Source organism: Mus pahari, chromosome 10 (genome assembly GCF_900095145.1).
Source record: "Mus pahari chromosome 10, PAHARI_EIJ_v1.1, whole genome shotgun sequence".
Classification (NCBI taxonomy): Eukaryota; Metazoa; Chordata; class Mammalia; order Rodentia; family Muridae; genus Mus; species Mus pahari.
The window spans coordinates 55159594-55174635 of NC_034599.1; the positions used below are offsets into that span (position 1 = coordinate 55159594).

Genomic DNA, 15042 nt, shown 5'->3' on the forward strand with positions numbered 1-15042 from the left:
GGGGGTGCATGCCACGGTGCAGTGAGGGGGGTGCATGCCACGGTGCAGCACGGTGCAGTGAGGGAGGGGGCACCGGCCTAGCCACTGGATGGGCAGAGCCAACCCTGATGATGGATGTGATGCTGTGGCCAGGCCCACTCACATCCCACTCACATCTTTCAGATTTTTAAAAGGTCCTCAAAAACAGAGCAAGGGCTGTAAAATTACAACCCTCTGTAATCGTGTTCTTGATTCTATTCGGGAGAGGAGAATCACCGCAAATTTCTCTCAGTTTGTCTGTTCATTCATATATTTAAGAGCATTTACGGAATAATTCATAAATTTTATTAAGTACTGAAGATAAAATATGTATGATCATGTCTCTCTCTCTCTCTCTCTCTCTCTCTCACACACACACACACACACACACACACACACATATGAAACAGTCTCCTGGTTTGGGCACTCAGTCACTGTTAACATAGCGTGATGAGCTTTTAACAGTCACCACAAGTACCATGAGAATGATTTTCTTGGAGTAGCAATCAGAGGGAGTCCCCAGAGGGGCTCATAAGCCTGGAATTCAAATAAATGAGAAGTCTTACATCCTAACTCAAGACTGAGTCATGCAACTCTCTAGCAAATTACCCAACTCAATTAGTCAAGTGACGGTATAATTCTAAGCAGATTCTCCATGTAGCTGGTGGGACAGCCGACGGGGAAGAGGCGCTTGCTGCCCTTGACCCGAGTTCTCCAGAACCCACATGAGAGAAGGAGGGAACTGATTCTTCTAATCTTCTAATTCCTCTGATCTCAAAGTGAATGTCAATACACATACTAAAAGTGTGTGTGTGTGTGTGTGTGTGTGTGTGTGTGTGTGTGTGTGTGTGTGTGTAAGCAGAATCCACAAACTAAAGCTGGTAAGCAAAAGAGAGGAGGCAATTTGGAGTAAATGGGCAGAGACCTAGGTGCGCACTAATAGTCCCAGGACTGGGAAGGCAGAGATAGGTGGATAGCCGGAGCCTCCTAGCCAGTCAGTTTAACCTTATCAGTCAATGAGCTCCAGGTTAAGGAAGAGACCTTGTCTCAAAAACTAGTCGACAGAGAGCAACTGAAGAAGATAATAGAGTCAACTTCAGACTCTACATGCATGTACACACACACACACACACACACACACACACACACCCCAAAAGAAAAACTCCAGAGCATATAGCATAGGGCCCAGCACACAGCAACCCTCAGAGGGATCTTTGCCAGAGCTTGCTCTGTTGGGATGTTGAACTAGCCTGTTCTTTGCAGAGTCTACTCCTGGGCTGTTCTTTTATGACCAAAGATCTTACAAACGACAATGACGATGTTGACAGTGATTCCTGACAGAGAAGGTCGTGGGCCTTGTGGGCCTTCTGACCCTGGAAGCCTGTGCTTTCTGAACAGTTGGTTGCCGGCTTGTTGCTAATCCTCGTTGCTAATCCTTTCTACCAGGTTCCTTTGAATGCCAGCTTGACCTTTGAGGCCAAGTTTCATCTCGTTTTCTTAAGGTATGGTCCTACCAGCAAGGGTTTCAGTGCCTTTTGGGGTGGGGCACTGAAGAGATGGCTCAGTAGGTACAATGCCTGCTGTGCCCACAAGAAGGCCTGAATCTGGACCCTCAGCATCCACGTACAGCCACACGTGGAAGGACATGTTTGTAACTCCAGCATCCTAAGGTAAGGTGGGGGAATTTCAGGAAGCTTGGGCCAGCAGGGCTGGAACGCCAGCAGGAACAGTAGGAGACCTGCCTCAAAACAAAGTGGAAGGCCAGGACTCTCAGCCCAGGTTGACCTCTGACCCCCACACACATGCTCTGGCAGAGGCATGTGTCTGCATCTGTACACATATACAGAGGTTTTGTTTTTGTTCTGAAGGTGATGATGGAGGAGATTGTACATAGAGATATATAAATCACACTTTATTAGCTCTGATATTAAACATACAGAAATTTACATTCGAAACATCGCCAAAGGGTTGGGTCCTCTGATGAAAGCCACCGTTGCCTGGTATGACCCTTTAGCTGAGGCAGCATTGCAGCCTGTCTCGTGTGGCTACAATTAGACCTTAGCTTCAGAGATCCATTTATAGACAGAAGGAGGGTAGGGGGCCAGGTAGAGACACATATGGTTATGAGGCTGGTGTTCTCATATTTAAGATGGATGCTGACTAAATGGTACTTTTTGTTACCATGGAACATCCCCCATGAGTGCGGGTGGGGAGTTTGTGGAGTATGTTGGCAATCAGGCATATCCATGGACAGCTAGAAGTGACTTCATAACAATCAGGCATGTTTACAGCTCGCTCTTGAGGGACCCAGTGACAACACACATTGTCTCTGGCAGCCCAAGAGGCGGCAGCGTTGCCCCTGTGTCTGTCCCTTTGCACATGCACTATGGTCCCCGTCGCATGTCACTTTGCGCATGCACCACAGGCCCAGTAAACACCTCGTTCCCCCTGCACCCTCTTTCTGCTCCCCTCCCTCTCCCAGAGGCTGCCTCTATTTCCCCTCTCAATACCCTCCCCCCCCCACGTGAGACTGCTGCATGGTGTGGTTTGTTTGGGATTCGCCACTTAGTTCTAGCAGAGTAGATTTCAGAAGCCTGAGAAGATGTGGAACTTCTTGTTTAAAGTACGTCATCTGCTACAAAAGGCACTCAACAACTCTGGAGGCCTGCCCCACAGGATAAAACACACCATTCTCTTAAAATGCCACCTGTGCATTGGTGCCATCCATTTCCAACTGAGAATGCTATGCCGGTTCTACAACCCCCATTCTGCAGATTGGGAAGGAACACCACGCCTCACCAGAAAAGACTGTCCAGTGTCAAGGCCCCTGTGAAGCAAGCAGTGTGAACACAAATCATCAGACAATAGAGAAGCTAGCATGACACAGGGCAACTCAAAGATCAAAGGCGGGGTACTGACAAGCTGGTCCATCCCAGCCCACTGCCCCAAAGCTCCTAGCTCCAGGCCAACGCTTCCTTCCCTGGATAAGCACAGATTACAGGTTAAACACCCCACAGACCCCCAAGTCCAGCGGCACTTACCTTGCACTGCCCCGACACACAGATCGCCGTGCCATTCTGATCACAGGGTGTGCCATCGATGACCTTCTCGGCTTGCCGGACGTAGAAGCGGTAGCCGGTTGCCTGGCAGTTCAGCTCACACTTGCGATTACCCTTTACTACAGAGAGAGAGAGAGAGAGAGAGAGAGAGAGAGAGAGAGAGAGAGAGAGAAACACAAAGATGAGGTTTGAGTGACCTCAGCTCTGTAGAATCCACCCTCACCCTTCCACCTATGTTATTCATGGAGATAAACTTCATATTGTTATGAATTGACAGTTTTGATCAAAGTGGGGTTAGTATATGTAACATAAAGCTATACTATCAATCACCATAATCAAATTTTAAAACGTTTTCATCACACCCAGAAGGAGCCTTACGCCTGCGAGCTGCCTCTTTAGCTCGTTCGTCTCCAGAGTCTGGCAGCCACCAGTTTACTTTCTGTCTGTAGATCTGTTCTCATGTACTTCTTATAGTTGCAAGAAAACCATCTTCCCACAAGGACAGAATGGAGGAGGCTTTGTGTGTTCATCTACTGGTGTCTGATACAGATCTGACACTGACACAACACTGTAAGGGAGTTTTAAAAGGTCTCACCATTGCAAATAAGATTCTACTTTCACACGCCCTATGCTTTTTATTGTTGCAGAATTCCATGTAATCTTTAAGCTTTGCTATGCTCTTTTCTCAGAACCTTATAGAGCTACATGGGGAGCTGGGGACATGGCTGGGATTGTGATCATTTGATAGAATTTTTGCCTAGCAAGCATGAGGCCCTGGGTTTGATCCCTAGCATGGCATAAACAGGACATAGTGGTGCATGCCAAGGTCATCTTTATGGTTACTGTGTGCTGGTTAGAGTCATCTGGAAGGAGGGAGCCTCAACTGAGAAAATGCCTTCAACAGACTGCCCTGCAGGCAGGTCAAAGTGGGACTTTGTCTCTCACTGCCTGATGACTGACTGATGATGGAGGACACAGCACCATGTGAACAGTGCAGCCCTGAGAAGGTAGCTGCCTGAGCCTGGAGAGCAAGCCAGGGGGCAGCATTTCTCCGCCGTCTCTGCTTCAGTTCCTGCCTACAGGTTCCTGCCTCAAGTACCGGCCCTAACTTGCCTTCAAAAGGGAGTGTAAGCTGAAAGATGACAACAAACACCTTCCTCCCCAAGTTGCTTTGCATAATCGTCTTTATTATGGCAACAGGAAGTAAACAGGGGACACATAGTGGGCTTGAAGGCTTCTTGGGCCATGTGAAGTCCTGTCCTAAACAGACAAACAAAACGACCTACGTAGTCGTATCATCTTTACCCTCTCAAATTGTATTTGTTTACGTGTTTGTTTACTTATTTGCTTACTTATTTAATGTGCTTGAGAGCCCGTGCATGCACACGCTTTTCCAGATATAAGAGGATGGAAGACCTAGCCTAGACGGTACCATGCCCTGGGCTGAGGACAGGAGAGGACAAAGCGAGTCGTGTGCCAGCATGCTTCTCTCTCTCTGCTTCCTGACTGGTGCGCCATGTCACCAACTGCTGAACACTCTTCCCCACATGACCTGCAAGCAATGGGGTAGAAGACAATCTTCCCTTCCTAACTTGCTTTCGTCGCATGTTTTTGTGCCAGCAACAAGGAAAGTGACACATGTTGTCTTCTCTTTACCCACCCACCTGCAAATTGTATGTCTCCACCTCTGACTCTTTAGATTTTTGTCACTTTACACTGAGGCTGGTACACAGTAGTTGATCAATGTGTGCTAACTGTTGTAATAAGGAACAATCTAGTTGTTTGCAAAAGAAAAAAAAAAGATGATTAGGCAAAATATATGTCATATCTAAAACAGACAAGCCAAGTACACACTGATTTTAAAACCTGCTTTTGAAGACGATATAAATTCTGTGCTTAGTCACAGACAGCACAGTCGGGGTCATGCCTCTGTCTAAAAACCAGATTATTGGATCTAATAATACTGGCTTTTGCCTACAAAACACAATACATCATGTTTTCCCTAGAGGGGCTGCCTGCCTGTCATAGCAATAAAGTTCTTTATTTTGTTCCAGAGCCACTGGATCCCACTACCAGGAGAATACAGAGGGGCTCTAGGACCACAGGGTTCAGGGAAGGTCAAATCCTCTGTGAGCTCTGGGCTGCAGCATACAAGCCCAGGGACTGCTTTCCTGCTTGGCTACCCAAGAATTGAAAGGGAAAGTGCGGAAAACTATCCTGACAGAATAATACTTAATACCAAGATGGAAGCATCTTTGGAGATTTCCTCAGATCAAATTATTTTATTGGCTTAAGAAATCTAGGGACTGAAGGAACAGCTCTATGATTGTGTGATAAAGTGAATAAATAAATTAATAGAAAAGCCAAGACAAACAAACAAAACCAAAAACCCTGGGTATCTATTACTCTAGTACTAAAAAGAAAACTGCGGGTTCCCCAGAGCTCCCCTGACAGTCAGTCAAACCAAACATTATATGTACTCAGTGAAAGATCCTGTGTCAAAAAAGAAAAGTGATGGGGCAGGACATCCAGTATCAACCTCTGGCCTCTATGCATTCATATATTACACACACACACACATACCAGATCAAACATATAATATATGTTAGATGCAAAAAAGAGTTAACAGTTACAGTTTTGAAATCTAGGAGACAGAAGTACCCAAGATCACCAGTCTTAAGTGGGAATTGAAGTTTGGCAGTTCAGGACCTCCAAAGGAAGCTTCAGAAAGGGGACAGTGGAGGGATACAAACAAGCACTCCGCCCTGGACCTAAGGAGGTGGAGCCTACACTTTCCAGAATGGCTCTGCAGCACTCTGAAAATCAATCTGTACATAACACAGTGTGGATGTTGGCAAAGACATCTGGAGTGGCTATCTCTTTTTTAATAGGATGGGAATTGTTGAGATGGGGGTTCTCTGTGAGTCCTGGCTGTCCTGGTACTCCCTTTGTAGACTGGGCTACCCTTAAAACCCACATGTCCCAAGTGTTAGGATTGAAGGTGTGTACCACCACACTCAGCTTTGGAGTAGCTATCTTAATGATCATCTTAATTCCAGATGAAATGGATTTGAAAACTGCTACGAGTCAAACATTTTTTTATAGGTACAAAAGGTTAATTCAACAGAAATACAATAAAACAAACCCCAAAATACATGAAGGGAAAGGGAATAGAACCAAACAGAAAAGCAGGATGCACCACTTCACAAGGCCTTTGATCACCCCCAAGCAGATTAGTTCCAACCGTCCACTTGACATAACCTGGAACCGTCTGGGAAGAGATGCTCAAATGGATGGATCTGGAGGATATCATCCTGAGTGAGGTAACCCAATCACAAAAGAACACACACACTGATAAGTGGATATTAGCCCAGAAGCTCAGAATCCTACTTAGAAGGGGGAACAAAATACCCATGGAAGGAGTTACAGAGACAAAGCTCAGAGCAGAGTCTGAAGGAACAACCATACAGAGACTGCCCCACTTGGGGAATCCATCCCATAAACAACCACCAAACCTAGACACTATGGCAGATGCCAACAAGAGCCTGCTGACAGGAGCCTGCTATAGCTGTCTTCTGAGGGCTTGTGCCAGTTCCTGGCAAATACAGAAGTGGGCGCTCACAATCATTCATAGGATGGAGCACAGGGGCCCCAATGAAGGAGCGAGAGAAAGGACCCAAGGAGCTGAAGGGGTCTGAAGCCCCATAGGAGGAACATCAATATGAGCTACCCAGTACCCCCTAGAGCTCCTTGGAACTAAACCACCAATCAAAGAAAACACAGGGTGGGACTTGTGGCTTTAGCTGCATATGTATCAGAGGATGGCCTAGTCGGTCATCAATGGGAGGGGTGGAGACCCTAGATCCTGGGAAGGTTCTATGCCCCAGAATAGGGGAAGGCTAGAACTGGGAATGGGAGTGGATAGGTTGGGGAGCAGGGGAAGGGGGGAGGGGATAGGGGTTTTTCGGAGGGGAAACTAGTAAAGGGGATAACATTTGAAATGTAAATAAAATATCTAATAAAAAAAAAACACTCAAAAAAAAATTACCCAGACTAGGTTGGCCTGTGGGCACCTGTATGTGGTTTGTCTTAGTTACATTTCAGGTAGAAAGACTCAACCTAAATATGAACAGTACCGTGTCCTAGACCCAGCTCTGAACTCAATACAGAGGGAGCTAGCTGAGTCCACAGCAAACAAGGGTGTGCTTACTCGCTCTCTGCTCTTGACCTCAGGTAGGCTGTGACTCGCTGCTTAAATCCCCACTTCACTTTCCCCCAGCGATGGGCTGTAACCTGGATCTAGAAGTCAAATCAACCCTTTCCTCCCCTTTGTTGATTTAGTCTGAGTTCTTTATCATAGCAACAGAAACAAAACTACAGAAAACCACTCTTGAGAGAAGAACACTATTCCTGCAAGAGCTAATCCTGTCTCTTAAGGATTAAGCATTCATCTTTAAAGGCACTCCCTCCCAACACCATTACATGGACACACCCCAGTGTGAGCCCTCGCTACCCACAACACTGCACGGACACACCTCAGCGTGAGGTGTGACAAGCCACATCAAGACGACAGCTCTTTGAAAGGTTTCATTTCCTCATTACTATCATGGTGGAGATAAGATTCTAACGAATGAATTTTGGGGGTGGACATTCAGATTACAGTAGAAACATCAGAGATAAAAGCTGAAATAACCCAAATATGCTCCACCTAATAAATGACAAAGAAAAAAAAAGGTATTTCCATACTGTGGAGCATCATTTAGCAGTACAAAGAATGAGGTACTCAAATACTGGGTGATATGGGTAAGTCTTTGAAGACCTTTTGCCGTGTCAATGAAGTGAGTTGTGTAAAACCACATATTGTATAATCCCATTTATATGAAATGTTCTGCAGAGGAAAAATTAGTGTTTGCTCAGGTCTACAGAGAGGGGGCCATGTGGGTGCTGCTGACAGGTATGGACATTTTCTTTGGATGGTGGGAATCTTGAGATACTAAATAAATAATCCAAAGACACCAAAAGTCACTGAATTGGTGACTTTCATAAGAGGAGAATTTTAAAAATGCAGGAGACACAGAAACAACTAACTTCCTAGGTCCTAGGTTCACAGAGAAATGGTGCCAGATGGCGAACTTGATTTTTAATTTACTGCAATGAGTGAGTTAGCTACGATGAGTGCAGACAGAACTTAGAAGTCTCACATCAGAGACAGAGAGTACAGGGGATGGAACGCTTGCAGGGTTACTCAGTCTTCCTTGCTCTCAAGTCCCACAGAGGCTCATGGGAAATTTCTCATGCAGCGGTTTGCCATGCAGCTAGAGATCTGCAGGCTCGAGGGATCCACTGCAGTTGCAGGGATCAATGGATGGATACTCTGCTCTTTGTTCTGAAGGAGCCCTATCCCCGACCTCAAAGTTGCTCAATGCAAATACAACTTTGAGAAATGATCTTGTTTTAGAGTGCTCAGGGCCCTGCATCCTTAACCCACTTCACAAGACTTCTAAGAGTACCTGAGAAGCAGAGAGGCGTGTCTCTGGAGAACAGATATAAACTCATACCAGGGCCACATCTCATGACTCTTGGGACAAAGACAACCACAGCCTCCTTGATGGAAGGGATACACAGGAAAGGAACATCGGAGTTCCCTACAGCAGCTTGAAAGCTGGATGATAACTAAACACACATGACAATTTTTGAAGAAAATAACATCACAATTAGAATTCTATATATATTAAGTCAAATTTGCCTATCCCTAAGGAAAACCAAGGATTTCCAAATAGTTTGCCTCTCATGGACTCTTACTGGGAGATGCATTCTCTTACAATAAAGGAAGAAGATAGGAGAAGTGATACCCAGGAGACAGAAGATCCAAGTAAAAAAAATAAAAAAGCAGAGAGTGCTGCAGACTGGAATAAAAGTAGTTCTACCCACACAGGTGTGCATGGGCAACACATCTGTAATCCCATCACTCAGGAGGCTGAGGCAGGAGAACCATGAGTTTGAGACCAGCCTTCATACTCCAACAATAAGTAAGGCAGGCAGTCAGTCAGTAAGTATTGGAGGAAGGTTAACGTTTCAGAGCTAGTTTACTCCAAGATATACATGGGTTTAAATAAAAACAAAAAAAATTAACTTTCAAAGGACATAAAAGATAACCTTAATAGGTCCCCATCTCAGAAATAGGAATCCCTCTCTTTTGGGGCCACCGATGGTAGGCCCCTCTCCTCTTTGATCAAAGGAACACAAAATACACTCTTGCTGTCTTTCTAGGAATTTTGCATAAACGGGAAGTAAAACCATCATTTTTAGGAGAGCCTGATGTGCCTGTCATGGGGGCAGGGGTGGGGGCGGAGGCGGGGTGGGGCGGGGGTGGGGGCATGCTCTAGATTCCTGGGAGCTTCACCCTAAGAAAGGAGTCTCTGGGTGATATGATAGCAAGACCGCAGGAGGCAGATGCAAGCTGTTCCTGCCACCAAACATGGCTCCTCATAGAGAGAGAATTGCAGGTGAGAGTGGAGGAAAACCCCTGCACACAAAGATGCAGGTCTATTCTTGGACAATGGGTAACATCTGGGCTTGGTGTAGGAGCCATTCAGTCAGGGAGAGAAGTATATGGTAGCCCTGTTCGAGATGAACAGCCTTATAAATGCAGCCCGTAAAATCTGGACATGGCAGGATGCTGACCTACCCATGCTGAGGAGAGAAATGTAAGTGAGTTAGGCACATGTGGATATAGGTCATGAATGAGTGTGGGACTTAAATGAAGTAATGCCTGAAGCAGAGCCATGGATACGGGTTTCTGGAGTTGGTCCCAGAAGCAGCAGTGGCTACAGACCCACGTGCCACTCCTGTTTGTGACAGAGGATCTGATTGCTCTTGGACGCTGAGTTCTGCCTCGGATGATGACTCTTTAAGCAGCTTGCCCTGCCGCCAAGACTGCATTTTCCAGGACAAAGCTATGGAAAATCAGATGAGCTGAATGCTTCTAAGGCCCCAACTCTGCTCTGGAATTGTAAAACTATCCTGAAAAAGGCAGAAGAACCAAAGCAGCGAGACTGTCTGATTCTGAACTTTTCCCGTTCAAAAGAGGGAAACAGTTCAGAGAACATTCCACTACGAAAGCATAAATGCAAAAACATCCCACTTCTCCACTGCCTAGTGTCCCTAACCTTCCATATCACTCACGAACCCTGGGCACCAGACATTTGTGTGTGGGGCCCCCAATCAGTCTGGTTCCACTGACAGTCTTAATAGGCTTAGGATTAGAGACAGACAACAAAAAATTCTTTGTGTGTGTGTGCGTGTGTGTGTTCATGCATGTGGGTATGTGCACATGTGCTTGAGGGTACACAGGTATGTGTGTGCAAGTACATATGGATTAATATCAGGGTCTTCCTCAATTTCTTTCCACTTTATTTTTTATTACATTAATTAATTTATTTGTGTGTGCATACATATGTGCATGCGAATACTGTATGTTATGGGGTGTGGGTCAAAGGATAATTTGAGGGAATCAATTATCTTCTTCTTATGTGGGTTCACCTCCTCCACTTTATTTATTTATTTATTTATTTATTTATTTTGAGACAGATCTTTTATAGAAACTGAGGCTCACTGATTCAGCCAGGTTGAGGCCAATGAGATTTAGAGATCTGCCTGTCTTTGCTTCCCCAGCACAGGGAGGACAGCATGGGCCACCTTGCCAGCTTGCTTCTGGGGATGGAACTCAAGCCATCACTTTATTGCCTGAGCATTTCCTCAGCCTCCGAAAAAATGTCTTTTTTTTTCCCTTTTATTGTATAATATTTTACTTATTTGGGAATTTCACATCATGCACCCTGATCACACTCACTTCCCAGTTCTCCCAAATCTGTCCCCCCACCCTTGTAACCTTCCCTCCCAAAAGAAGGAGGAGGGGAAGAAAGAGGAGGAAGGGGGAGGAGGAAAAAAGGAGGAGGAGGAAGAAGAAGAAGAAGAGTAGGAGGAAGAGGAAAAAGAAGAAAGAAGAGGAAGAGGAGGAGGAGAAGGAAGAGGAGGAGGAGGAAGAGGAGGAGGAGGAGGAGGAGGAGGAGGAGGAGGAAGTCCATTTTGTGTTGCTTACACATATACTCACTGGAGCATGGTCAAACTCCCAGCCGTCCACCCCGTAAAGAAAGCTGAGCCCTTTCCCACCTGACAACCAGCAGAAGGCATCAGTTGTGGAGAGCTATACTTTAGCATGCTTAGGACAATTTTTCAGAGTTCTCTCCGATGGCAAAATGTCTTTTTAAAAAAAAACCTCTAACGAGTCACTGGCCCAGTGCTCTATTCCCGTCAGGTCTCACTCTGTACCGCTCGTCCTCAAACATTTACCTCCTGGTGGTGGTGGTTTGAGGCGCCTCAGACTGTCACACCCCTCAGAATCATCTGGGGATCTTGTGAACAGACTGCTAGATCCCAGACTCAGACTCAGTAGGTCTCTCCCAGGGCCCAAGAATCAACATTTCCAATAAGACTTGGGGGATGTCAAAACTACCGTTCCATTGACGGCCCTCAGACTGATGCCAGTGAATCTGGGTGGAAGAAGGAACCCTATCAGGCCCCCAGGCCACTAGCTGACACTCTGGGAATGCACAGCCAGAGTTATCCTACACAAAGCCAGTCAGTTCTGTAGTCATGTAGAGGCCTTGGAAGGAGGACGTCCCTGGTTGAGCTTTCATGGCCCATACCTTACAGAAACCAGATAAAAGGAAATTCTGAGTATCTGAGCATGTGTATTCTGACTAACCTAAGCCCACCTTTACAGTTTTGCTCATTTTGAGATGGGATTTAATGTAGCCCAGGCTGGCCTAGACCTCACTTTTGCTGGTAGTTTTGTATTTTTTTTTATTTTTCCAGATTGACACTAACCTAAAAACACTTGGGAAGAGAAAATCTCAACTGAGAACATATCTCCCTCGGACTGGCCTGTAGGCAAGTCAGTGGATTATTTTCTTGGTTTATGACTGAGCTGGGAAGGCTGTAACCACTGTGGTCAATGCCACCTCTGGGCTGATGGTCCCAGGTGTTGTGAAAGAGCAGGCTGAGCACGTAATGAGGAACAAGCCGGTCAGCATTGGTCCTCGTGCTCTGAGCTTCAAGTTTTGCCTCCAGGTTCCTGCCTTGAGTTCCAGCTCTGACTTCCTTAGACCATGGCCTAGGACCTGAGAGCTGTAAGCGGAATAAACCCTTCCCTCCCCAGTTTGCTTTTGGCCATGGTGTTTTATCAGAGGAGCAGAACCCTGACTAAGATATAGGTGAGCATGACCTTGAACTGCTTGCTGATCCTCCTGGTTCTAGCTCTGAGTACTGGGATTGGTATGTGTCACCATGCCTGGTTTTGTGTGGTACCGAGATCAAATCTGGGACTCATATGCCAGACACGCATTCTACCAGATGAGCTGCCTCCCCAGCCCCGCAGTTTTTAATACCTATACTTCATCTAGTACGTGCCAGACTCTGTGTAAGTTGTCCCAGCTACGGAGAATGGGAACACTGAAGTCTGAACAAGTTCAATGGCTTCCTCACAACACACAGTAGGAAAGTGATGGAGCCCAGCCATCAGCAGGTTGACCCTTGGTAGCACACTATTCCACCTGAACTACCCCAAGCCAGAAGCCCCAGATCTATCAGAGGCTAGGTTGCATTCCCATTCCCATGTCCACTGGGTATCCTGGATAACTGGGCATTTTCTGTGCCTACCAGGGCCACTGGTAAAGAAAGCCTGTTTCCTGCCTTGATCTTAAAGTTGTGGAGTAGCCTGGTACTGCTCTTGTTTTCTAGAGCTGCATGTTTGTTCTTTCCACAATTTCCCAGCAATCCCCTGTCCATTTCAGGACAACTGCAGAGGTGAATGGGTAACCTCCACACCAAGCACTAGAGCTGTCTGTCACTCGTCCTCTGATCCTTCCGTCCTAGCCCCTGGCTGTCTGTACTCAATCCTACATTCAGCTGGAGGCCAAGAAATCCTCTGCTGGGCTCCTGTACTGGATAGCTTTGTGTCAACTTGACACAGCTGGAGTTATCACAGAGAAAGGAGCTTCAGTTGGGGAAGTGCCTCCATGAGATCCAGCTGTAAGGCATTTTCTCAATTAGTGATCAAGGGGGGAGGTTCCCTTGTGGGTGGTGCCATCTCTGGGCTGGTAGTCTTGGGTTCTATAAGAGAGTGGACTGAGCAAGCCAGGATAGGCAAGCCAGTAAAGAACATCCTGCCTTGGCCTCTGCATCAGCTCCTGCTTTCTGACCTGTTTGAGTTCCAGTCCTGCATCCTTGGGTGATCTACGGCAGTATGGAAATGTAAGCGGAATAAACCCTTTCCTCCCCAACTTGCTTCTTGGTCATGATGTTTGTGCAGGAATAGAAACCCTGACTAAGACAGCTCCCAATCACAGATGCCCATTTCTAGGGAGCAGTCTGCTCTTCTTAAGGATGGAATGCACTTCTATGAGTGGCGATGGGAAACCTCTTTTACCTCTTGTCTTGGCTCTGACATCAGGTGTGCCATTCAGATGTGCTAGATTCTCCCTTGACCACTCATCATTCACTCCTTATACAAATCCGAGCCCAGTCCTCTGTCAGAAGACACACGAGCTCCCTGCCAGTGTCCCTCACGCCAAGCTCCTGCCTTCTCCCCACTTGTCAGGTTTGAGCAGTGTGATCAAACAACCAACCACGGACATTTCCCCTTCATGTCTAGGGAGTCACGTCCCCAATACCATCCTGGCCTAAATGCAACACGTGCCTTCTCTGCTTTGGGGGCTCTGCACAGTTTTCTTTTATCTAGCTGGCATCCAGCATCCTACCTTCTGCCTAAAACAAGTTCTATCTGACCTTTCAGATGTGGCTCAGCCACCACTTCCTGGAAACTTGCTCTGCCAGTCACTCCTCTGATGTTCCTGTCTCCTTACTGCATGTCCATGTCTAGTCACACTTGGAAAGAACCCAGCCACACCCTAACCTTCCCATTCTGCACAGTAGGAGACTAAAGCTCAGGAAGAGGAGAGGTGAGGTGTCACCTAGAGCCACTATAGCCAATGACCTCCCTACACTTGAATGGACAGAGATTTGCTGAGTCACTCAAAATGTTGCCCAGGGTGAGGGAGCATGTATCATGCTTCGTGCTTGGGAAGCAGTGTGTGCAGGACCACTCCATGTCACCCTAACAACTCATCCTATTTTATAGATGAGGACCCTGAGGCTGAGAGGTGAATTCACTATAAAACACATTCCATCCATCACGAGGACTTGAGTCCTGAGAGCCCACATAAAGCTGGTCATGGCAGCACAAGCCTGAAATCTGCTTCTATGTTGAGATGGAGATGGAAGGCAGAGCAAGAATCCATTCCTGAAAGTTCAGGTCAGCTACCCTGAAGCACACAGCAGCAAACTACGAAAGAGACCCTATCTTAAACCAGGTAGAAGGCTAGGGTTGACGCCCCAGGTGGTATTTTGACCACTACACGCATACAGTGGCATATCTGTGGGCCCACAAACAAATTCACGCTTGTGCTCTTTGTTATTGTAGGTTAATTCCTTCCTCTTGGTACATATTATTCTTCTAAGTGCAAGATCATCTCTTCTAAGCCAATGGGCATCACATCATGTTAAGCAGTGGTTAACATGATGTGATGCCTGTGATCACCTGTGATTTACTGGTTACTTTTCTTTCTTTCTTTCTTTTTTCTTTTTTTTTTTCGAGACAGGGTTTCTCTGTGTAGCCTTGGCTGTCCTGGAACTCACTCTGTAGACCAGGCTGGCCTCGAACTCAGAAATCTTCCTGCCTCTGCCTCCTGAGTGCTGGGATTAAAGGCGTGCACCACCATGCCCGACTTACTGGTTACTTTTATGTGACAGGCACCACACTGGAATATGTCTTGAAAAAGTGTAACATAAAAACAAAACAAAACAACAACAACAACAAACTAGGCCTTTAGGCCCAGGCTTGAGA

At 46.4% G+C, this 15042-nt stretch overlaps 1 protein-coding gene across 2 annotated transcripts in view; it reads right to left on the reverse strand.

The window, feature by feature from the left end:
- Nucleotides 1-15042, reverse strand: part of Thsd4 (thrombospondin type 1 domain containing 4) — a 560327-nt gene that overhangs the window by 281038 nt on the left and 264247 nt on the right. For both annotated transcript variants that reach the window (XM_029543546.1, XM_029543547.1), the window contains exon 7: nt 3060-3196. In XM_029543546.1, the coding sequence (XP_029399406.1) occupies nt 3060-3196 (137 nt within the window). The remainder of the gene's footprint in view (nt 1-3059; nt 3197-15042) is intronic.